General features: G+C 46.4%; 1 protein-coding gene across 1 annotated transcript in view; it reads left to right on the top strand.

Annotated features, from left to right (window-relative positions):
* GPN1 (GPN-loop GTPase 1) overlaps positions 1-17,962 on the top strand; it is a 97,941-nt gene extending 79,979 nt beyond the window's left edge. Inside the window, exons 12-14 of the mRNA XM_069233555.1 lie at positions 2,866-2,956; positions 16,465-16,572; positions 17,002-17,962. Coding sequence (XP_069089656.1) covers positions 2,866-2,956; positions 16,465-16,572; positions 17,002-17,111 — 309 coding nt within the window. The 3' untranslated portion in view covers positions 17,112-17,962. The remainder of the gene's footprint in view (positions 1-2,865; positions 2,957-16,464; positions 16,573-17,001) is intronic.
* The last annotated feature ends 1,381 nt before the right edge of the window (positions 17,963-19,343 follow it).

Here is a 19,343-nt window from a genome sequence, read left to right as displayed (position 1 = left end):
CGCGTCTTCGGAGGGCAGACCAGGGGGGTTTTGTAGGGCACCGGGGGGGACACGAGTCCACACAGAAATTTCACCCTCAGCGGCGCGGGGGCGGCCGGGTGCAGTGTAGAAACAAGCGTCGGGTTCGCAATGTTAGTCTACGAGAGATCTCGGGATCTCTTCAGCGCTGCAGGCAGGCAAGGGGGGGGTTCCTCGGGGAAACCTCCACTTGGGCAAGGGAGAGGGACTCCTGGGGGTCACTTCTCCAGTGAAAGTCCGGTCCTTCAGGTCCTGGGGGCTGCGGGTGCAGGGTCTCTCCCAGGCGTCGGGACTTTAGGTTCAAAGAGTCGCGGTCAGGGGAAGCCTCGGGATTCCCTCTGCAGGCGGCGCTGTGGGGGCTCAGGGGGGACAGGTTTTGGTACTCACAGAATCAGAGTAGTCCTGGGGTCCCTCCTGAGGTGTCGGATCGCCACCAGCCGAGTCGGGGTCGCCGGGTGCAGTGTTGCAAGTCTCACGCTTCTTGCGGGGAGCTTGCAGGGTTCTTTAAAGTTGCTGGAAACAAAGTTGCAGCTTTTCTTGGAGCAGGTCCGCTGTCCTCGGGAGTTTCTTGTCTTTTCGAAGCAGGGGCAGTCCTCAGAGGATGTCGAGGTCGCTGGTCCCTTCGGAAGGCGTCGCTGGAGCAGGATCTTTGGAAGGCAGGAGACAGGCCGGTGAGTTTCTGGAGCCAAGGCAGTTGTCGTCTTCTGGTCTTCCGCTGCAGGGGTTTTCAGCTGGGCAGTCCTTCTTCTTGTTGCAGGAATCTAAACTTCTAGGGTTCAGGGTAGCCCTTAAATACTAAATTTAAGGGCGTGTTTAGGTCTGGGGGGTTAGTAGCCAATGGCTACTAGCCCTGAGGGTGGGTACACCCTCTTTGTGCCTCCTCCCAAGGGGAGGGGGTCACAATCCTAACCCTATTGGGGGAATCCTCCACCTGCAAGATGGAGGATTTCTAAAAGTCAGAGTCACCTCAGCTCAGGACACCTTAGGGGCTGTCCTGACTGGCCAGTGACTCCTCCTTGTTTTTCTCATTATTTTCTCCGGCCTTGCCGCCAAAAGTGGGGCCTGGCCGGAGGGGGCGGGCAACTCCACTAGCTGGAGTGTCCTGCTGGGTTGGCACAAAGGAGGTGAGCCTTTGAGGCTCACCGCCAGGTGTGACAATTCCTGCCTGGGAGAGGTGTTAGCATCTCCACCCAGTGCAGGCTTTGTTACTGGCCTCAGAGTGACAAAGGCACTCTCCCCATGGGGCCAGCAACATGTCTCGGTTTGTGGCAGGCTGCTAGAACTAGTCAGCCTACACAGATAGTCGGTTAAGTTTCAGGGGGCACCTCTAAGGTGCCCTCTGTGGTGTATTTTACAATAAAATGTACACTGGCATCAGTGTGCATTTATTGTGCTGAGAAGTTTGATACCAAACTTCCCAGTTTTCAGTGTAGCCATTATGGTGCTGTGGAGTTCGTGTTTGACAGACTCCCAGACCATATACTCTTATGGCTACCCTGCACTTACAATGTCTAAGGTTTTGTTTAGACACTGTAGGGGTACCATGCTCATGCACTGGTACCCTCACCTATGGTATAGTGCACCCTGCCTTAGGGCTGTAAGGCCTGCTAGAGGGGTGTCTTACCTATACTGCATAGGCAGTGAGAGGCTGGCATGGCACCCTGAGGGGAGTGCCATGTCGACTTACTCGTTTTGTCCTCACTAGCACACACAAGCTGGCAAGCAGTGTGTCTGTGCTGAGTGAGAGGTCTCCAGGGTGGCATAAGACATGCTGCAGCCCTTAGAGACCTTCCTTGGCATCAGGGCCCTTGGTACTAGAAGCACCAGTTACAAGGGACTTATCTGGATGCCAGGGTCTGCCAATTGTGGATACAAAAGTACAGGTTAGGGAAAGAACACTGGTGCTGGGGCCTGGTTAGCAGGCCTCAGCACACTTTCAATTGTAAATATAGCATCAGCAAAGGCAAAAAGTCAGGGGGCAACCATGCCAAGGAGGCATTTCCTTACACCATCACACATAGTAGGTGTCAAAAGAGCATTAATGTATTACACTGCTGGAATAAAATCCATGCTCAAGACCTAGAAACTGTTTGTTGCTCTTGGGAAACCTCATTCAGGAAACCCCATTTCCGAAGGCAGCGTTGCCAGATAGATTTACATACAAGCGTGTTATTGTAAAGCTGAACGTATTCCATGTGCTCTGCCTTGAGCACATTCCACTCATAAGAAAGGAGCTGCTGCAGCCTTCTTAGGAAACCTTTCTATAACAGAATTGTAAGTATGCTGCATGTTTAATACCACACTAAGCAATGCTGTATGAATATTCATGCTTGTCAAAAGGCTTTGTTGGCCAAACAGTGATACCCTTGTTTCGAACATCTGCATCATTAGCTTCCTAGCTCCTGCTTGTGGGAGGCAACGCTTTTTAGTCTATGCAAGGCAGCTGTATCTACAGAAACGCATGCTTCACACAGAAAATACTACTTACCCGGTAGCTTGTAGTGCTGTGCATTGACATGTGCTCTTCCACCTCCCTGGAATGGAATGGTGATTCACACATTTACTATTGTTAGTCACAACGCACAATACATATTTTCTGTCTTATTCACTCCTCTAACACTGCTCACCAGCTGACATAAACTACTAGAGGTGGAGTCTGTGTCCTAGTGCATTGTGGGCTGAGAGTCTGGCTATCTCGATACCAAAGATGACTTTAAATGAAACCAACTTGCCTTGTTCCCACCCACCCTAGATGGCGGGAGTATGCAAATCTGTGAATCTACAGCACATCATGCTACAAACAGATGGTTACAAGGTAGTAACATTTTCCTTACTTTGCTTCTGTAGGCCGAAGAGCAGAGTAAACAACAGAAGGAGCAGTTGGAACACCTTCAGAAAGACATGGGCGCTGTTGATCTGGACCCAAAGGTTATACCAGGTATGAGCTTTGCATTGTTGAAACGACCTCATATGTGACATTAAACGTACAAGTTTGATGGAGACAGGAGAAAGATTGTAACGTGGTATTCCCCTTTCCTTCTGCTGTCCTCTGTTTGGAAACTGAACGATAATGGGTTCCTATATGAGTAGATGTATCATCTTGCATCCATTCTGGCACATCACGCGTCTGAAGGCCTCCTCTTGATCATAACCAGGGCCACTGGAATTATGCGGCAGGGGAGGGACAAACTATGTGGCAGGTTCGAGTAAATAATACGTTAAGGAAATACAAAGTTCGATGGCATCTGTTGCTGCAGATACACATGCTGTGCACAGTCCGCCATCTGGTGTTGGGTCGGAGTGTTACAAGTTGTTTTTCTTCGAAGAAGTCTTTCGAGTCACGAGACCGAGGGACGACGACTCTTTGCTTCCATTGCGCATGGGCGTCGGCTCCATCTTAGATTGTTTTTTTTCCACCCTCGGGTTCGGACGTGTTCCTTTTCGCTCCGGGTTTCGGGACGGAAAGATAGTAAAAACTTCGGAAAACTATGTCGGTATTGTTTCGCTCGGGATAGTTAGAATCAACACCGAATCGTGAAGAGCTCCGGTAGCCCTTCGGGGTATTTTCCATCCCCCGTCGGGGCCTGGTCGGCCCGACCGCGTGTAACATCGACACGATGGAACGGACCCCGTTCCGATTCTGTCCTAAGTGCCACAATAAATATCCATATACAGACCAACATTTGGTCTGTAACTTGTGCCTGTCACCCGAGCACAAAGAAGAAACTTGTGAGGCCTGTCGTGCGTTCCGGTCCCGAAAAACGCTCCGTGACAGTCGAGCCAGAAGACTACAGATGGCGTCCACGACAGAACACCGAGAGTTCGAGGAACAAGGAGAAGAGGAGGAAGCCTTCTCCATCCATGAATCGGACTCGGAGGAATTCGACGTCGAGGAAACTGTGAGTAAGACGTCGAAAAGCACACAGCACAAGAAAACAGACAAGGCCCAGGGGACGCCACTGCCAACTGGCCATGGCTCAACCCATAAAGGTGACCGTCCATCGGCACCGAAAAAGGCCGAACTGGTGCCCAGATCGTCCGACTCGGGTCGAGACACAGGCACGCAACATTCTCGGGACCGAGAAAGTGTTGCTGAAAGAGATCGACGCCGAGACAGCGGAGCCGACGCTGCTCGACGCAGAGACAGCGGCACCGAGGATGATCGACGCTGAGAAGGCTCGACTCCGAAAAAGAAGAAATTCGCCTCGGAGCCGAAAACAAAAAAAGACAGTTTCGGTGCCAAAACAGCCAGCAACCGAACCCACCACCAGCTCATATTCAGAGGAACAATCATTGTCCTCTCAAATGCGTAAACACAGGTTTGAAGAGGAGTTACAGACCACTGATGTAGACCATACACAAAAAAGGATCTTTATCCAGAGTGGAACAGGGAAGATTAGCACTCTTCCACCAATCAGAAGAAAAAGGAGACTTGAATTCCAAACAGAACAACTAACACCACAAGCAAAGGTGGCAAAGAAGACAACTCCGCCACCCTCTCCTCCACCTGTAACTCAGATATCACCGGCACAAACACCGTCACTTTCGCCGGCTCACACCACCATGAGCCAAGATGACCAAGATGCTTGGGACCTATATGACGCCCCAGTATCAGACAATAGTCCAGAGTCATACCCTACCAAGCCCTCACCACCCAAGGACAGCACAGCGTATGCACAGGTGGTAGCTAGGGCAGCAGAATTCCACAACGTGTCGTTACACACAGAACCTGTCGAGGATGACTTCCTTTTTAACACCCTCTCCTCCTCCCATAGCAACTACCAAAGCCTGCCTATGCTTCCAGGAATGCTAAGGCACGCGAAGCAGATCTTCAAGGACCCTGTCAAGAGTAGAGCGATAACTCCAAGGGTGGAGAAAAAATATAAAGCACCTCCCACGGACCCTGCTTTTATCACCTCTCAACTGCCACCAGACTCAGTCGTGGTAGGAGCAGCTCGCAAAAGAGCCAATTCACACACATCTGGCGATGCACCACCCCCAGATAAAGAAAGCCGAAAATTTGACGCAGCTGAAAAAAGAGTTGCTGTACAAGCTGCAAGCCAGTGGCGCATCGCAAACTCTCAGGCGCTCCTAGCGCGTTATGACTGAGCCCATTGGGACGAGATGCAGCATCTCATCGAGCATCTACCCAAAGAATTTCAAAAGCGGGCAAAACAAGTGGTTGAGGAGGGACAAAACATCTCCAATAACCAAATACGCTCCTCTATGGATGCAGCGGACACAGCTGCAAGAACAATAAACACTGCGGTAACCATTAGAAGGCACGCGTGGTTACGCACATCTGGCTTTAAACCAGAAATACAGCAAGCAGTACTCAATATGCCGTTCAACGAACAACAGTTGTTCGGACCAGATGTTGACACGGCAATTGAGAAGCTAAAAAAGGACACTGACACAGCCAAGGCCATGGGCGCGCTCTATTCCCCGCAAGGCAGAGGCACTTTCGGCACCTTCCGTAAAACAACCTTCAGAGGGGGGTTTCGGGGTCAGGCCACACAAGCCAGCTCCTCACAATCAACACCGTCTACCTACCAGGGACAGTACCAAAGGGGAGGCTTTCGGGGCCAGTACAGAGGGGGACAATTCCCGAGAAACCGGGGAAAAATTTCAAAGCCCCAAAACCCCAACAACCAAACAGTGACTTACAAGTCACTCAACCCCTCCACATAACACCAGTGGGGGGAAGACTAAGTCAGTTTTATCAATCGTGGGTGGATATAACAGACGCTTGGGTCTTAGCAATTATCCAACATGGTTATTGCATAGAATTTCTACAAATCCCTCCAAATATCCCACCAAAAACACAAAAGATGTCAAAACAGCATTTAGACCTACTAGAAATAGAAGTTCAGGCATTACTGCAAAAACAAGCAATAGAACTGGTACCATGTACAGAAATAAACACAGGAGTCTATTCACTGTACTTCCTAATACCCAAAAAGGACAAAACACTGAGGCCAATTTTAGATCTCAGAATACTAAACACCTACATCAAATCAGACCACTTTCACATGGTCACACTACAGGAGGTGTTACCACTACTAAAGCAACAAGATTACATGACAACCTTAGATCTCAAAGACGCGTATTTCCACATACCGATACACCCTTCGCACAGGAAATACCTAAGGTTTGTATTCAAGGGAATACATTATCAATTCAAAGTCTTACCGTTCGGTATAACAACCGCACCAAGAGTATTTACCAAATGCCTAGCAGTAGTATCCGCACACATCAGAAGGCAGCAAATACACGTATTCCTGTATCTAGACGATTGGCTAATCAAGACCAACTCTCTAACAAAGTGTTCACAACACACAGAGTATGTCATACAAACCCTCTACAAACTGGGGTTCTCCCTCAACTACACAAAAGCGCACATTGTGCTGTGCAAAATACAGCACTACTTAGGAGCGGTAATCAACACAACAAAAGGATTAGCCACTCCAAGTCCACAAAGGGTTCAAAGTTTTCGCAAGGTCATACAGGCCATGTATCCAACACAAAAAATACAGGCAAAAGTGGTCTTAAAACTCCTAGGCATGATGTCCTCATGCATAGCCATTGTCCCAAACGCAAGACTGCACATGAGGCCCTTACAACAGTGCCTAGCATCACAATGGTCACATGCACAGGGTCACCTTCTAGATCTGGTGTTGATAGACCGCCAATCATACATCTCGCTTCTATGGTGGAACAGTACAAATTTAAACAAGGGGCGGCCGTTCCAAGACCCAGTGCCACAATACGTAAAAACGACAGATGCTTCCATGACAGGGTGGGGAGCACACCTCGGTCACCACAGCATCCAAGGACAATGGGACGTACATCAAACAAAACTGCATATAAATCACCTCGAATTACTAGCAGTATTCCTGGCGCTAAAAGCATTTCAACCCATCATAACCCACAAATACATTCTTGTCAAAACAGACAACATGACAACAATGTATTACCTAAACAAACAAGGGGGAACACACTCGACACAGCTATGTCTCCTAGCACAAAAAATATGGCAATGGGCAATTCACAACCACATTCGCCTAATAGCACAGTTTATTCCAGGGATCCAGAATCAACTAGCAGACAATCTCTCTCGAGATCACCAACAGGTCCACGAATGGGAGATTCACCCCCAAATCCTAAACACTTACTTCAAAATTTGGGGTACACCGCAAATAGACCTATTTGCAACAAAGGAGAACGCAAAATGCCAAAACTTCGCATCCAGGTACCCACACAACCAGTCTCAAGGCAATGCCCTATGGATGAACTGGTCAGGGATATTTGCATACGCTTTTCCCCCTCTCCCGCTCCTTCCATATCTAGTAAACAAATTGAGTCAAAACAAACTCAAACTCATACTAATAGCACCAACATGGGCAAGGCAACCTTGGTACACAACACTACTAGACCTGTCAGTAGTACCCCACGTCAAGTTACCCAACAGACCAGATCTGTTAACACAACACAAACAACAGATCAGGCATCCAAACCCAGCATCGCTGAATCTAGCAATTTGGCTCCTGAAATCCTAGAATTCGGACATTTAAACCTCACCCAAGAATGTATGGAAGTCATAAAACAAGCTAGAAGACCATCCACTAGACACTGCTATGCAAGCAAATGGAAAAGGTTTGTTTGCTACTGCCATAATAATCCAAATTCATCCATTACACGCATCCCCAAAAGATGTAGTGGGATACTTACTACACTTATAAAAGTCAAATCTAGCCTTCTCTTCCATTAAAATACACCTCGCAGCAATATCTGCATACCTGCAGATTACCCATTCAACTTCACTGTTTAGGATACCTGTCATTAAAGCGTTTATGGAAGGCCTAAGAAGAATAATACCACCAAGAACACCACCTGTTCCTTCATGGAACCTTAACATCGTCTTGACAAGACTCATGGGACCTCCTTTTGAACCCATGCATTCTTGCGAAATACAATTCTTAACCTGGAAGGTTGCATTTCTCATTGCCATCACATCTCTAAGAAGAGTAAGTGAAATTCAGGTGTTTACAATACAAGAACCTTTTATCCAACTACACAAAAATAAGGTAGTACTAAGAACCAATCCTAAATTCCTACCAAAGGTTATTTCACCGTTCCACTTAAATCAAACGGTAGAGCTACCAGTGTTCTTCCCACAGCCAAACTCAGTAGCTGAAAGGGCACTACATACATTAGATGTCAAAAGAGCCCTAATGTACTACATAGACAGAACAAAGGAGGTTAGGAAAACAAAACAACTGTTTATTGCATTTCAAAAACCTCATACAGGAAACCCAATATCAAAACAGGGTATAGCCAGATGGATAGTTAAGTGCATCCAAACCTGCTATCTTAAAGCAAAGAGACAACTGCCCATTACACCAAGGGCACACTCAACCAGAAAGAAAGGCGCTACCATTGCTTTCCTAAGTAATATTCCAATGCATGAAATATGTAAGGCAGCCACATGGTCCACGCCTCACACATTTACTAAACACTACTGTGTAGACGTGCTATCCGCACAACAAGCCACAGTAGGGCAAGCCGTACTAAGAACTTTGTTTCAGACTACTTCCACTCCTACAGGCTGAGCCACCGCTTTTGGGGAGATAACTGCTTACTAGTCTATGCACAACATGTGTATCTGCAGCTACACATGCCACCGAACGGAAAATGTCACTTACCCAGTGTACATCTGTTCGTGGCATTAGTTGCTGCAGATTCACATGTGCCCACCCGCCTCCCCGGGAGCCTGTAGCCGTTGGAAGTTATCTTCTACATTTGTACGTTTGTACAGAGAGTGCAGAATTATTAGGCAAGTTGTATTTTTGAGGATTAATTTTATTATTGAACAACAACCATGTTCTCAATGAACCCAAAAAACTCATTAATATCAAAGCTGAATATTTTTGGAAGTAGTTTTTAGTTTGTTTTTAGTTTTAGCTATGTTAGGGGGATATCTGTGTGTGCAGGTGACTATTACTGTGCATAATTATTAGGCAACTTAACAAAAAAAAAATATATACCCATTTCAATTATTTATTATTACCAGTGAAACCAATATAACATCTCAACATTCACAAATATACATTTCTGACATTCAAAAACAAAACAAAAACAAATCAGTGACCAATATAGCCACCTTTCTTTGCAAGGACACTCAAAAGCCTGCCATCCATGGATTCTGTCAGTGTTTTGATCTGTTCATCATCAACATTGCGTGCAGCAGCAACCACAGCCTCCCAGACACTGTTCAGAGAGGTGTACTGTTTTCCCTCCTTGTAAATCTCACATTTGATGATGGACCACAGGTTCTCAATGGGGTTCAGATCAGGTGAACAAGGAGGCCATGTCATTAGATTTCCTTCTTTTATACCCTTTCTTGCCAGCCACGCTGTGGAGTACTTGGACGCGTGTGATGGAGCATTGTCCTGCATGAAAATCATGTTTTTCTTGAAGGATGCAGACTTCTTCCTGTACCACTGCTTGAAGAAGGTGTCTTCCAGGAACTGGCAGTAGGACTGGGAGTTGAGCTTGACTCCATCCTCAACCCGAAAAGGCCCCACAAGCTCACCTTTGATGATACCAGCCCAAACCAGTACTCCACCTCCACCTTGCTGGCGTCTGAGTCGGACTGGAGCTCTCTGCCCTTTACCAATCCAGCCACGGGCCCATCCATCTGGCCCATCAAGACTCACTCTCATTTCATCAGTCCATAAAACCTTAGAAAAATCAGTCTTGAGATATTTATTGGCCCAGTCTTGACGTTTCAGCTTGTGTGTCTTGTTCAGTGGTGGTCGTCTTTCAGCCTTTCTTACCTTGGCCATGTCTCTGAGTATTGCACACCTTGTGCTTTTGGGCACTCCAGTGATGTTGCAGCTCTGAAATATGGCCAAACTGGTGGCAAGTGGCATCGTGGCAGCTGCACGCTTGACTTTTCTCAGTTCATGGGCAGTTATTTTGCGCCTTGGTTTTTCCACACGCTTCTTGCGACCCTGTTGACTATTTTGAATGAAACGCTTGATTGTTCGATGATCACGCTTCAAAAGCTTTGCAATTTTAAGAGTGCTGCATCCCTCTGCAAGATATCTCACTATTTTTGACTTTTCGGAGCCTGTCAAGTCCTTCTTTTGACCCATTTTGCCAAAGGAAAGGAAGTTGCCTAATAATTATGCACACCTGATATAGGGTGTTGATGTCATTAGACCACACCCCTTCTCATTACAGAGATGCACATCATCTAATATGCTTAATTGGTAGTAGGCTTTCGAGCCTATACAGCTTGGAGTAAGACAACATGCATAAAGAGGATGATGTGGTCAAAATACTCATTTGCCTAATAATTCTGCACTCCCTGTATATATATTACTTAACCTTAATTTGTACATACTTATTCATTCCATTGCATGGGCACTATTACTAACACACACAACTCCTACCTCACCCTCTGCGGGGAAAACAATCTAAGATGGAGCCGACGCCCATGCGCAATGGAAGCAAAGAGGAGGAGTCCCTCGGTCTCGTGACTCGAAAGACTTCTTCGAAGAAAAACAACTTGTAACACTCAGACCCAACACCAGATGGCGGACTGTGCACAACATGTGAATCTGCAGCGACTAATGCCACGAACAGATGTACACTGGGTAAGTGACATTTTCATTATGCTGCATAATGCAGCATGTTTTTAATAATATTACTTCATTATTTCATCATTGTTAAACTTGCTAACACCGTCTTGGCATTGGTTGCACCTCATTTACCAGTTCAACACCGAAATGTGACAAGCACAGAAAGGTGACCAGTCTAGTTTCGTAAAGGGCCTTCCAGCGCGCCGCAACACTTATTGCTGCATTTTTAGTCACTTGTGAACAATTTGACCTATAAACTATTTTTTGGTTAAAATCTGCAGCAGATGATGGATCATGTGGCAAATGGGTCGAATTTATAAATAAGCGATATTCACAGCAGTCTCACAATCACATCATTCTAGTGGCCCTGGTCAGAACTCACACTTTGATGACTCTGAATATTCAGACCAACAAGTGGATTTGCCTTCTTGCCTACCCCTAATGAATGGGAGCTAAGACGTTTGGACCACCAGTACACTTCCCAGTCCTCTGTCCAATTCCTCTTTCGTAAAGACCATCTCTGTTCTTCATTCTCTCAAACATTGCAGATACTGAATCTGAATGGCAGTGGGTTAGACACCTCTTCAGAAGCTAAGCTGGACTCGTCACATGGCCTGCAAAAGCACCTCTTTCACAGTGGTAGTGCAAATAGCAGCAGAGGTTTTAGATTTGAAACAACCTTCTGTCAAAACAAAATCTAATTTATTGACTTTGATCCTTCAATCAAGGCCAGCCTCCAAAGATCCTGGGTTGGCCCTTTAATGGCGAACTCACAGATGTCCTCAAGGCCACTTGATCAAAGCCATATTCAGCTCCTCCGGTCAGTCGAGCTGTGGCCAGGAGACAGACGGGCCCTGGGTGAACCTATATGTTTGACTCAACACTCCTCAATTTAAAGTCTAGTAGACAAGCGCCAACTAGCAAAGTGAATCCAAATACTTTTTTAATCAGCCTCCCAGATAATCTAAGTGTATTGATGCTTTTTGTAAAAAGATGTCCTCTTCAGCCAGTCTGGCGCTGCTCTCCTATAAGTGTGCCTCCAGGACAGGTACTCCCAGTCATTGTGTAGCGTGGTCAGCGAGAGCTTGCTGGCTGTCCTGGAGAAGCTCAGGGCAAAACTCGCCTAGATGGTTCAGGAAGGACAGGATGTGTCAAATTATGTACTGTGAGCCATCTTTGATTTTGTCACCAGCCTAGTATTTTGACAAAATTCTTGGATGCAGGCAGCTGGATTTTCTGGGAATGCCCTTTAGTGGTTCTAGGCTTTTTTGGGAAAATGCTGATTTGGCACTGCAATTATTTGAAGATAGTAGCACCACAGTGGGCTCGCAGGGGTTACTTTCAGCATCCATATGATTCTATCAACATTATATGACATTCGGGGGCCATTCCAGAGGTTTAGCATTCCAGCAATGTTAATCTTCTCAACCAGGCCCAAACTTTTCTTGGCAGAGGACGCAGAGGCAAATCAAGCCATTCACATCAGCAGGGGCAGCAGTCATCCACTTCCTCCTGCCGCAGTATCCACAAAAAGCCTTTAACTTTTACACAACAGAACACCTGTGGATGACCCCCTCTTTGTGAGTTTTGCTGTTACTTTGAAAGGTAAAGCATTGCAGAAGGCAATACTATTGAGGTGGATAGTCTTAAAATATGGTACCCAGGGGCCAAAAAAGGAAGTCCCCCGAATGATTGCGGGCCTGTTGGACTAGACCCAAGATGCTGTAACAGCACTTGCAAAGGGGCAGGGGATGGTACCTGTTGTAGACATCTGCCAGGCTGAAATGAGGGCTCTACATATATTGTCCAAGCACTGCATCCTTGACAGCCAGACCTGGCATGGGCTGTTTCATCCTCTTGGACCTATAGGGCTTTTTCCTTTGAGTCCATTCCTCAGACAGTCCAACTTTTGGGTTGTACGGCTTGAGCATGTATGTTAAAAGTGAGGAATCTGTACTGTAAGGAAATGCCTCCTTGGCATGGTTGCCCCCTGACTTTTTGCCTTTGCTGATGCTATGTTTACAATTAAAAGTGTGCTGAGGCCTGCTAACCAGGCCCCAGCACCAGTGTTCTTTCCCTAACCTGTACTTTTGTATCCACAATTGGCAGACCCTGGCATCCAGATAAGTCCCTTGTAACTGGTACTTCTAGTACCAAGGGCCCTGATGCCAAGGAAGGTCTCTAAGGGCTGCAGCATGTCTTATGCCACCCTGGAGACCTCTCACTCAGCACAGACACACTGCTTGCCAGCTTGTGTGTGCTAGTGAGAACAAAACGAGTAAGTCGACATGGCACTCCCCTCAGGGTGCCATGCCAGCCTCTCACTGCCTATGCAAGTATAGGTCAGTCACCCCTCTAGCAGGCCTTACAGCCCTAAGGCAGGGTGCACTATACCATAGGTGAGGGTACCAGTGCATGAGCATGGTACCCCTACAGTGTCTAAACAAAACCTTAGACATTGTAAGTGCAGGGTAGCCATAAGAGTATATGGTCTGGGAGTTTGTCAAACACAAACTCCACAGCACCATAATGGCTACACTGAAAACTGGGAAGTTTGGTATCAAACTTCTCAGCACAATAAATGCACACTGATGCCAGTGTACATTTTATTGCAAAATACACCCCAGAGGGCACCTTAGAGGTGCCCCCTGAAACTTAACCGACTGTCTGTGTAGGCTGACTAGTTCCAGCAGCCTGCCACACTAGAGACATGTTGCTGGCCCCATGGGGAGAGTGCCTTTGTCACTCTGAGGCCAGTAACAAAGCCTGCACTGGGTGGGGATGCTAACACCTCCCCCAGGCAGGAGCTGTAACACCTGGCGGTGAGCCTCAAAGGCTCACCCCTTTGTCACAGCCCAGCAGGGCACTCCAGCTTAGTGGAGTTGCCCGCCCCCTCCGGCCACGGCCCCCACTTTTGGCGGCAAGGCTGGAGGGAACAAAGAAAGCAACAAGGAGGAGTCACTGGCCAGTCAGGACAGCCCCTAAGGTGTCCTGAGCTGAGGTGACTCTAACTTTTAGAAATCCTCCATCTTGCAGATGGAGGATACCCCCAATAGGGTTAGGATTGTGACCCCCTCCCCTTGGGAGGAGGCACAAAGAGGGTGTACCCACCCTCAGGGCTAGTAGCCATTGGCTACTAACCCCCCAGACCTAAACACGCCCTTAAATTTAGTATTTAAGGGCTACCCTGAACCCTAGAAAATTAGATTCCTGCAACAACAAGAAGAAGGACTGCCTAGCTGAAAACCCCTGCAGAGGAAGACCAGAAGACAACAACTGCCTTGGCTCCAGAAACTCACCGGCCTGTCTCCTGCCTTCCAAAGAACTCTGCTCCAGCGACGCCTTCCAAAGGGACCAGCGACCTCTGAATCCTCTGAGGACTGCCCTGCTTCGACGACGACAAGAAACTCCCGAGGACAGCGGACCTGCTCCAAAAAGACTGCAACTTTATCCAAAGGAGCAGCTTTAAAGAACCCTGCAATCTCCCCGCAAGAAGCGTGAGACTTGCAACACTGCACCCGGCGACCCCGACTCGGCTGGTGGAGAACCAACACCTCAGGGAGGACCCCCGGACTACTCTACGACTGTGAGTACCAAAACCTGTCCCCCCTGAGCCCCCACAGCGCCGCCTGCAGAGGGAATCCCGAGGCTTCCCCTGACCGCGACTCTCTGAAACCTAAGTCCCGACGCCTGGAAAAGACCCTGCACCCGCAGCCCCCAGGACCTGAAGGACCGGACTTTCACTGCAGAAGTGACCCCCAGGAGTCCCTCTCCCTTGCCCAAGTGGAGGTTTCCCCGAGGAAGCCCCCCCTTGCCTGCCTGCAGCGCTGAAGAGATCCCTTGATCTCTCATTGACTTCCATTGCGAGCCCGACGCTTGTTCTAACACTGCACCCGGCCGCCCCCGCGCCGCTGAGGGTGAAATTTCTGTGTGGGCTTGTGTCCCCCCCGGTGCCCTACAAAACCCCCCTGGTCTGCCCTCCGAAGACGCGGGTACTTACCTGCTGGCAGACTGGAACCGGGGCACCCCCTTCTCTCCATTGGAGCCTATGCGGTTTGGGCACCACTTTGAACTCTGCACCTGACCGGCCCTGAGCTGCTGGTGTGGTAACTTTGGGGTTGCTCTGAACCCCCAACGGTGGGCTACCTTGGACAAAGAACTGAACCCTGTAAGTGTCTTACTTACCTGGTAAAACTAACAAAAACTTACCTCCCCCAGGAACTGTGAAAATTGCACTGTGTCCACTTTTGAAATAGCTATTTGTGAATAACTTGAAAAGTATACATGCAATTGAAATGATTCAAAGTTCCTAATGTACTTACCTGCAATACCTTTCAAACAAGATATTACATGTTAAATTTGAACCTGTGGTTCTTAAAATAAACTAAGAAAATATATTTTTCTATAACAAAACCTATTGGCTGGATTGGTCTCTGAGTGTGTGTACCTCATTTATTGTCTATGTGTATGTACAACAAATGCTTAACACTACTCCTTGGATAAGCCTACTGCTCGACCACACTACCACAAAATAGAGCATTAGTATTATCTCTTTTTACCACTATTTTACCTCTAAGGGGAACCCTTGGACTCTGTGCATGCTATTCCTTACTTTGAAATAGCACATACAGAGCCAACTTCCTACATGTACTCAAAGTATTAATCAGAAGAAAAAGTTACTTGCCTTCGGTAACACTTTCTGGTGGATAACTGCAGATAGATCACTGGCCTCCTGCCTCCCTGAAATGTGAAGTGGACATCCACACACTGTTTAAAAAAAAAAAAAAAAAAAAAGTTAGATAACTGGTCTGCATACTGTTATCAACAATTTGTCTTATCCACAACTGAGCACATGAAAGGCGTAATTTTGAAACGAATGTCCGCATGCAGGGTTGGTGGTTGTTTGCGACTCCCATCTGGCACTTCTGGTGCAATACAGGGTCGCCACGAAGCTGTGCTGCTCCACCAGCTTGCACGCAGGCCTCATTGCTGATTACATTTGCAAAATATCTTGTCTTCAATCCCCTTTCATCAGTCCTACTCGAGCAGCTGTGAACTGTAAATTCATTGTACTCCCTTCTAGGAGAAGCGGGTTAGAGCAACAGTAGTTGAATTGTAATTCAGCCCAACCTAGACAGGCACGGAGAGCAATTGTAATTAGATCTAGGGTGCAAAACACAAAAGGGGTAAGTTAGAAAAATGTTAAGTTTGGAAAGATACATTTAAATTTATACATTTCTGAAAGCATTCTTTCTGTTGAGAGGCTTGAATGAAAACATTGATGTAGTGTTTATTAAAACAAACATTTCTGATTTTTCAAGCTCAGTCTTGTGCACCGGGAGCAGTTTTCCAGTGCTTTATAAGTATTTAATGTGCCCCATCCCCCTCGCTCTACATGACGTTGTAGGTTTGTTGCAAAAAGGGGGCAACCAACCCTTTACTCCTCTCTGCCTCCCGCCTACAAAATAGCCCTAAACACCTCTCCCATTGCGCTTGCTGACTTTTTGCAGATCCATATCCGTTTGAGCAGTAGTCTGAATTTATTTTTTCTTGCCCTTTAATTTTATCAAGTAGTACTTTTATTGCATATAATTTCAAGTTATTTTTAGTTATTTTTTCTTTCAAATCTTTAACCAAAGCGCATTGTGATGCACGCTGAAAGACCAAGCTGGCAACTAAGCGTGCATAGAGAAGTGATCCACCTTCACAGCTGCAGCAATCCTTGCCTTGACTGCAGAAAATCTTTGAGTGAGCCAGCCATGCTCTGCATGAAATCCTTTTCATATTTCCTCCCCAGGCTCAAATGAAGCTGTACTGGGCCCCTCCGACCTGATCATCACACGCGGGAGTGTTGACGTTGAAGAGGAGGAGGTAGACAGCGATACAGATGACATAGATCATGAGGGTAAGTAGCGTTGAATCACTCCACTCTCCTTTCCATGGCGTACTGTTTCATGCAGTAATTACACGGCACATCCTCAGTAACATAGCCGCTCGAATGTCCTCATGAAATCAGCTATTCATGGGTGCACCGTTCAGACTCCCTTTGTGGGTTCCTCATGGTCTTACTGGTGAAGAACCTCCTTACAACTTCAGTTTGTGATTATTTATTATCAGATTGAAGAGTTTCTATGTGTGTCTGCTTTTTATTGGCCTTGATGGAATGGGATGACTTACTAAAGTCCTTCCAGCAATGTAGCTCCCGGAAAGATTTTGCTGGTCTTTCACTGAGCAAGCTTGACGCTATTACTCTTTAGGATAGCGGTTGAACATCTTACTTCTCATTGTTCTAGTAGCTCATAAGTAGTGTTTACATATCTTTCTTTTGTTTCAGCTGCTGAGGAGATCCACGAGGAACCAGCCTTTAAGAACTTCCTCCAAGAGATACGGACGAAGTACCGGAGCAGGAGCAGCGAGCAAGAAGACCACTCTGGGGATGGATAAAGCTTCTGGTGATTTCGTTGTTTCTCTTCCTAGACTTTTGATGGAGGATGAATGCAATCCGAGGACAGGCCAGTGTATGCTATCCCCGTCGCGTGCACCACACAACAACCGGAGTCTGTCTCCTAGCTACACCCACAAAGCTTGCTGTGAGGTCTGCAAGGCTCATGACTTTCATCTAGAGTGCAGGTCTATCCCCATTTATTATGCTTTGGCTATTAGCAGTTAATGTTACCACTAGCAGCTACAACCGGACCTTTCAGGACTATAATTGCGGCTTTCCCATATGTTTACTGGTTTCATCTCCTTCTCTTGCCATGACCTTTAATAGCAATAGTAACTTTTCCTCCCCGTCATCTGCCTGTGAGCCTCACCAGAAAACTCACTGAATGCCATTAATGCCTTGACCAAGACTTCTCTTGGACCTACCCCTTTTCAGGTGATCATGGGTCACTACTAATGTCCTTGGACTTTAAGGTTGTCATGATCTGATCCTTAACACCTTTTTAGCCCTTCATGAGCATTTTTTCTCAGCAAGCTTCAAAGCGAAGTGATACAGGACTTTCTTTATTGGAAGTAACTAAAACACTGTTAACCAATCTTGTTGTTTTCAAGGAACTAAGTGGGACTGCATGGCAGTAACTTAAGTATGATTCAGAAGTATGATAGACTCTCTTAACCTGGAGACATTGGATTACCCACATTCCAGTTTTTAGTGTGTGTATAGACTCTGAACCCATCCAGTGATCATGCTTGCTTTCCTTATATTACACTTTGTGTGGAATTCATTGTTTTTGTTGCATATTGAATTTCTTTTGTGTAATTTATAGTAAAATATTTTTTTAATACTTTAAGGTGGTTTCTCTTCATTTTTATGATTGTGACAGAGGTGTGTGGAGAAAAATAAAGGGAAGAAGGAGGTGAGAGCAAAAGCATTGGATGCAAGCACCTGATCCTTCCATGGGTTTTGTGAATCTGTCACGAGCACTGTTTGTACTAGTAATATGTCCAGTATTATACTAAAATGGTATCTGAGTTCTTGCTGTCTTCCATTTGGCACCTTTCATTCGAAACAAATACACAGTGTAGCTTAATGCAAATAACATAATTTTTCCTGAAAGGAAACTTTTTTGAAAACTTAGCAGCTTTTAGGTATTAGTACCCGGATACTCAGAAACCAAAGGCACACTCCGCAAGGAAGAAGGGAGCAACAATTGCTTTTTTAGCAAACACAGATTTGAACGATATTGGTATGGCGGCCGCGTGATCAATACATTTGTTCACAAAAGATTATTGCATTGATGTACACATAAACAGACATGCATAGGTGGGACAGCAAGTTCTAAAACATTTGTTTACAAGTTCTGCCTCATCTGTAATACAACCACCCCAATGAAGGATACCGCTAAAAGGCAGAATGTGAATCCAGTGAAGATTCACGTCCAAAATGAAATGGTTACTTACCAGTAGTAGTATTTTTGTAGCTTTAAGAATTTTCTAGATTTACAAGCGACCCACCCGTCTCCCCAGAAGATGAGGAGATACAAGTAAACTTGGCCTCCATGCTGGATGAAATGAGAAGAAAAAAAAATCTGAAGATGGCGACCAAGAGGAAGGCTTCTGGGAAGAGTGTGTGACATAAGAGGATGGTCCAAGCACCAAATGGTGGAAGTCGTTGACGCCCAACAACAAAAAGAGGGGAGCACTACTACTCCTACACACAGGAAATTCTGGACCCAACCACTACATGGCGGAATAATGCACAGTATGTGAATCCAGAAAAAATTCTTCAACTGCAAAGCTACTTTATTTAGTTATTACTGATAATGCCCTGCATCAGTGGCGATGCAATGAATAAGCTCATTCCAATAGACCCCTTACAATCCCTCCCAGCCATCCCCCCCCCCTTCCATCCATCATTCCCCCTGCTTAGGGATTTCCCTCAGGTGGCACACTTACTGTGCACCACCTCTTTTAATTAACAATGCGCCTCCTGATGGCTTCTTTGCCTCTCTGCTCACATCCGCAATATGACTCTGGCCCAGAGGCAGTGTTTCCCTCGTTTGCTTGCTCTCATGCTGATAAACAAATGCTCTCAATATATAGCGGTGGTGCTATCTGTACTACAGAAGGGGCTGAACAAACACCTGCCGCTCTTTGTCATACTAATGCTATGTAACTATCTAAACTCACACTAACTTGTAACACTAAACGTTTCAACATTTCTAACTTCAA

This window comes from Pleurodeles waltl, chromosome 5 (genome assembly GCF_031143425.1).
Source record: "Pleurodeles waltl isolate 20211129_DDA chromosome 5, aPleWal1.hap1.20221129, whole genome shotgun sequence".
Taxonomy (NCBI): domain Eukaryota; kingdom Metazoa; phylum Chordata; class Amphibia; order Caudata; family Salamandridae; genus Pleurodeles; species Pleurodeles waltl.
This window is presented reverse-complemented; position numbering and strand designations above follow the sequence as displayed.